Source organism: Phacochoerus africanus, chromosome 4 (assembly GCF_016906955.1).
Source record: "Phacochoerus africanus isolate WHEZ1 chromosome 4, ROS_Pafr_v1, whole genome shotgun sequence".
Lineage (NCBI taxonomy): Eukaryota > Metazoa > Chordata > Mammalia > Artiodactyla > Suidae > Phacochoerus > Phacochoerus africanus.
The window spans coordinates 15,922,254-15,928,720 of record NC_062547.1 but is presented as its reverse complement, the minus strand read 5'-3'; the positions used below and the strand labels follow the sequence as shown (position 1 = coordinate 15,928,720).

General features: G+C 39.5%; 1 protein-coding gene across 1 annotated transcript; it reads right to left on the bottom strand.

Annotated features, from left to right (window-relative positions):
- Nucleotides 1–5,528: 5,528 nt before the first annotated feature.
- On the bottom strand, nt 5,529–6,467 carry LOC125124492 (olfactory receptor 4P4-like). The gene has a single exon (XM_047774599.1). It carries the CDS (start codon nt 6,465–6,467, stop codon nt 5,529–5,531), a length of 939 nt encoding a protein of 312 aa, XP_047630555.1.

Here is a 6,467-nt window from a genome sequence, read left to right as displayed (position 1 = left end):
GAGAACAGACTTGTGGTTGCCAAGGGGGAGGGGGAGGAAGTGGGATAGATTGGGAATTTGGGGTTAATAGATGAAAACAATTGCATTTGGAGTGGATAAGCAATGAGATCTTGCTGTATAGCCCAGGGAACTACATCTTGTCGCTTGTGATGGAAAATGACGGAGAATAATGTGAGAAAAAGAATACATATATTCTAACATATGAGTCATTTTGCTGTACAGCAGAAATTGACAAAACATTGTAAACCAACTATAATGGAAAAAAATAAATCTTAAAAAAATAAAATAGTTCATCTTGAAGAAAAAAATATTCCCATGAATCCAAAGCTATCCCTGGACATGGCCCTGGCAACCAGAGGGTTAAGGAGGAAGTCCCATTCATCAATGTGCAGCCACTAGTGCTGAAATCTTCAGGGACCTGCAGCCAGATACCCCAGGACCCACATCCATCTAACATGTTCAGGCACCAGCCCCAGAATCCCTAGCCCTGCCCACCAGCAAGAATGCTGTAAGACTTAGGAGTAGCCTCATTCACCAGTACACACATAAAAACCCCAGGAAAAATCATATCTCCACAGCCTACAAGCCCAGCCCACACATCAGAGGGCCAATACCAGCCCTGGGACCAGCAAAGCCCTGGACTTGCCCACAAATAAGCCAACACAAGCTTCAGGACAATCTTGGATCCCACAGACAGTCATGTCAGCAACTCAGAACACCCATTAAATAGTCTGACACCAGCTCTGGGACCCCTGGAACTTGCAGCCAGAACAAGGACCTGGCTTTGCCTGCCAGTAGGTCTATACGAGCCCAAGAACCTGGCTTCATCCACCAGTGGGTAGACACCAGGCCTGAGATTTCCTAGATTACAATACTGCAAAGCATTAGCTCCAGGGCTACTCAGGCTTCTGCATCCAGTCATTTTGTGGCCTGATTCCACGAAGCAGCAGCTGGCAACCATCACATAAGGCAAGGCCTGGCAGCCAACAAAAACCAGGGCCAGTCAAACCTAGCAGACCACTTACAATCGCCATCCTGACACAAAAGAAGGCCACATAGGTGGCACCCCTATAATACATAGCTTTAGCAATAGAGAGGCATGTACCATGGAATACATTTTCTAACTCTTGGTTAAAAACGTCTATGTTCTCACTCTGTGCATCCATGCTCCTCCTGAGTTCCCTGACCATCTTTATGGTCATTGCTCTGAAGTCTTTCTTGGGTGGATTGCATATCTCTCTGTGTCACATAGTTCTCCTGGAGTTTTATTTTGTTCCTTCTTCTGAAACATATTCCTCTGTCACTTCATTTTGTCTAAACTGCTATTTGTATTTTTATGTATGTGGTAGGTTGGTTAGGATTCTTAACCTTGGTGAAGTGTCTCTCTGTAGGAGACATCCAATGGGATAGTATCCCACCAGTGAGTGCACTCACATATCACATCCAAGGCCAGGAGCCAGGTGGTCACAGGGTAGTATCTGGCCTGTGTTTGAGGACTTGGTCTGTAGGCTAAAGGGCTATAGTTTTCCTGCTTCTGGGGTCTCCCACTGGTAGGTGAGGTTGGTCTAGAGGCTTGTGCAAGTTTCCTGGTAGGATAGGCTGGTGCTGCCAACTGGTAGATGGAGCTGGGTCTTGGCCATCTGGTGGGGAGGGCCATGCCTAGGGGCATGTTTGGAGGGGGCTATGGACTCAGTAAGTCTTTAGATAGTGTGTCTGCTATGTCCCCGCCTAGTCTGTATTGATCTGTAAGTCCTATTTTTCCCTGTGGCTGACCCTTTTCATATTATAGCACATTTTATAATAAATTTATCATAATGTGAGGTAAAATAAAATTGTCTCTTTCCACCTGAAGCATCCATCAGATGTTCAGCAAATTCAAAGGGCTCTGTGAAAGTTGATGACTTAGTGCAGAGATACAATCATTTGAAATTATGATTGCTTTGTACTGCATATTTCATAATAGCTAAATAATAGAAACAATCTCAGGGTCACCCATCAATTAATGAAATAAAGAAGATATGGTATACATATATACAATGGAATATCATTCTCCCATGAGAAAGAAGGAAATCCTGCCGTTTGTGACAATAAGGGTGGACTTTGAGTGCATTATACTAAATGAAATAGGCCTGACCAAAAAAAAGAAAGAATATGCTCTGTGCAGGACATTTGGCCCTGTCTGAAATACCCATACAACATTTGGTCCACGGTAAAGGGCCCGCAATATTTGGTCCTGTTCCAAATGATTTGCCATAGACCAAATAAAACCAAATGTCTCATGCTTATTTTGGACAGGCCCAGAAGTCTGCTAGCTCAAATATCCAAATGGCATCATTTATATGCCACATCCAAAGAAAGAAAAAAGGAAAATAAAACTCATATATGCAGAAATTAAAAAGGACTTTTGGGCCTGTCCAAAATAAGCATAAGACATTTGGTCCACACCAAAAGGTCCTTGAAATTTGGCTTTATTTGGTCTATAGCAAATGGTTTGGTACAGAAACAAATTTTGCAGGCCCTTTGGCATGACTCTAGCAGATAACACTGTATTGTACAATTGAAATTTGCTAAGAGAGTAACATTCTCACCAAATAAAAGAGAAAGAGATCAATATGTGAGATAATAGGTGTTCAATTAATTGGATGAGGGAATTTTTTTTCTCTGGGCTACTTGAGACCATCATTATAGGCTCTTCTATGGTGTTACAAGAATAGTCCATAAGTGTCTAGACACAGGGTTGAAGAAAATGATAATGACCCCCAATCCTTTAGGCCACTTCCAGGAGTTCTAAACTTCTTCCAGTCTGGTACTTTCTCACACATGGGATTTTAAAAAAGTGAGCCTTTTAATATTAGTGTTCATTAGCTGGTTAAGGTATTCCTCTAATAAAATGTATTAATTGTTGATTTTTAAATTAAATAAATTCCTATACAGATAGTCTTATAAATTATACAGGTACAACCACTAATACTTATTAAATACTCTGTATTTAGACTTACCTGCTATAATTTAGTTTGGTAGTTATATTTGAAGATATTAAGCACTGTGCTATAGCAGGAAAGTAAATTCCAAAAAACAACATCCAATAAATAGGCAACTAATCTTATTTCAATGTATGTTTTCGGTAGAACTACTATATGATGTAGTTATATTTTTTGCCAATAAAATCTTGTAGACTCTTGAGAAAAGAAAACAAATGATAATAAAAATAAATGGGCTTTTTTTTTAAGTGTGTGAGACAGGAAGGGGTCTTTTCCCCCTACCGCTCTTGATTTTAATTCGTGCACATGGGAGTGTCACACAACTGGGACCTCAGTCAGTGGTGGCCAAAGTTTGCAGAGGGAAAAAAACAAAAAATTGGTGAGGGATTGTTTGACGGAACAAATAAACTTATGCTTTGAGTGTTCAATTAGTAAGACATTTAAGAAAAGACTGGACTTGGGTATTAAATTAGTGAAGAAGTAATGCAGTTTGTTGTAGAGGCTTCTTGACCCTTATTTCCTCCCACTGGGTAGTGGAAAGATAAGGATATCTTATAAGGGTATCTTTCACCACCGAGTGCAGTAATCATGAGAGATTATTTCCTGCTTTTAGGGACAAGAGAGGATAGTCAAAGTGTCCCACTTGCACTGGCCATTTCTTAAGTCATTTTAATTCAATAATTAATATGCCACTGAGGTACACTTTCGAGTGACCTGCCCTGGGCCACAACAGCTGCAGAGCATTCTTTCCGATGGGATAAGTATTTCTTCTGACCCATCCTCAAGACCACCCAACCCCACCTCCCCCTCTATACCCACACAGACAGAAACATCATATAAACATAGGCACAAATATACATACTACATTCCAATACTTCTCTTTGGAAAATTATTACATTACACCCAGTTAAACAGAACTATGAATAAATAACTAGTCAGATGTAATTTCCTATAGAATAGACAGAATGTTTTCCCCATTATTCCATAGGTTTCCATAGCTCCAAGAAGAAAAAATGTTATTGGATGTGTGAAAGTTATTAAATGTCAAACATCAAAAGAAGGGTTCCCTGACATTAAAGACAAACACTACTGCCTTCATGTTTTTTCCTTGACTTTGCCTTTGGTGTCGAGCAGGAATAAGTCAATCAAAGCAACTCTGTATTCTGCTTAGAAAACATAAGTGCTTTGGTAGAGAAAGACATTTAGAGAAATTGGAACCAAGACACAGAACTGATGTGGGATTATGTGATCCAAAGGAAATGAAGAGAAATGATAAAGCAGTATTTTCCTTGTTGCATAAGATAAATAAGTGAAAAAACACTAGAGGGGGTTGGGAGTATGCTGGATTCTGTTCCCTCCCATAGACACATGTGAGTATATATTAAAATTTTAGCCTTACTAACATTATTTATTTTACAATTAATGCATGATTGTGAGACATAAGTGAAAATTCTAGATATATAATAGCAATGTATACAGTCAAATAAGAAGACAGTATCTTTGAACTTAATTCAGTAACTATTTATTTACATCTTAATTTGCACAGGCTCATTGCTAAAAAATAAAGAGACAAGAAAAATAAAGATATAGCACATAAACTTCTGTCTTAGGCAAACTGGAAAAACACAGTTCATAAGAAGAAACACCAGTATTGAGCATAAAACTATTTGAAATAGAATATACATACAGCTGAAGAGCAACAAACAGAGATGGAATAAAAAATATGTGCGGTCTACTGATGGAGCTGCAAAATCTTCTGAATAAGAAAACATTAGGACTGTGAATTATATGTAAGACATAGACACAAAGCATAGGGATGGGGTCTTTACAAGCAGAGGAGAGAGAGAAATAAAGGCACATGAATAAGATTTTAGAGTATGTTTGGGGAATGCAGTAAAGTCCACTCTCTCTGGATGATAGCATCCAAGCAAGGGGAAACAGAGGAAGAAACTAAGGCAAGACAAAAATACCAACCATGAGTGTCTAGTTTGTCATCTGCCCTGCTAAAACTTTGTAAGTGTTAGCTAAAGGACTATTACTTCTTTATGGAATACAAATGTTACTAATTTCATAGATATTTGAGAAAAGAAGGATGCATATCATTAAAGCAAACTGCCAAGATTCAGAGTCAGTAGTCACCCAGATCTCCCTGACCATGAAGCCTATTATAGTAATTCATACAAGTGCTATGTAATGATTTGTACCAATCCTGTGACTTCTGAGATGAATAAATTCAACTTGGGCCAATTTAGGAAGATAGTTGATAAACAAGTGAGGAGGCTAGATTTTATTTCAAGAAAAGCAGGGTTCCATATCATTTTTTGGAGAGAGCTCTGATATGATCAGTAATGCACTTTAGAAGGACAGTTCTATGCCTCAGATCCATGGGGTCACACCCAGAACCGAGTGGGAAGCTTTAAAGTACAAATTGCAATCTGAATGGTAAGAGTGATTTGTTTCTTAGGTCCAACATCCCAAAAAAGCATAAATGCTTTCTATCTCAAATAATAAATTCCATGGAGATACCCATAAAAGGTACAATGAATATCATCTCATTTGCGTTAATTCTAAGTGTGCTATTTTAAACCATACCTTCCTCATGGCAATTTTCATCTCCTCATTTCTCAGAGTATAGATGAGAGGATTCAGCATGGGGGCAATCATGGTATAAGACACAGAGATTTCCTTATCCTTGTTTTCATTCCCAGCAGGTAAAACATAAATGTAGATACAAGGAACAAAGAATAAAACTACAACCATTATGTGAGAACTGCAGGTGGAGAGAGCTTTCCGTCGCCCCACAGAGGAGTGTGTTCTAAGACTATATAATATGATTATATAAGAAATTACTAGGACAAGAAAAACGACAATCACCACCACCCCTGAATTTGCAATCATTAAGATATTAACAAGATGAATATCGCTGCATACTAGTTTCAAAAGTGGCTTCACATCACACAGGTAGTGATCTATCTGATTGGGACCACAGAACAGTAAACTGAGCATCACCAGCAGGAGAGCAATAGAGTGTCCAAAACCCACAACCCAGGCCATGATGACCAGCATGGTGCACCTCTGCCGGTTCATGATGACCAGGTAGTGCAGGGGCTTGACGATGGCAACATAGCGGTCAAAAGCCATGGACACCAAGATGAGTATCTCCACACCTGCCATCAAGTGGGCAGTGAAGAGCTGGGTCATGCAGTTGTTATAGGAAATGTTTTTTCTTGCTGCAGCTAAGTCCCTCATTAGCCTGGGGACCACGCTGGAGGTATAGAAGAGGTCCATGAGGGAAAGGTGGCCGAGAAAGTAGTACATTGGTTGTTGGAGCAGATGGCTGCAGGTGATTGTGAGTAAGACGACACAGTTTCCCATTAAGACTGTCAGGTAACAGAGCAGGAACAAGAAAAGGAACAGTAGCTCTGTTTGTTTGTTTCCCCACAGCCTCATAAATACAAATTCTGTGACATTGTTTTGATTTTCCAT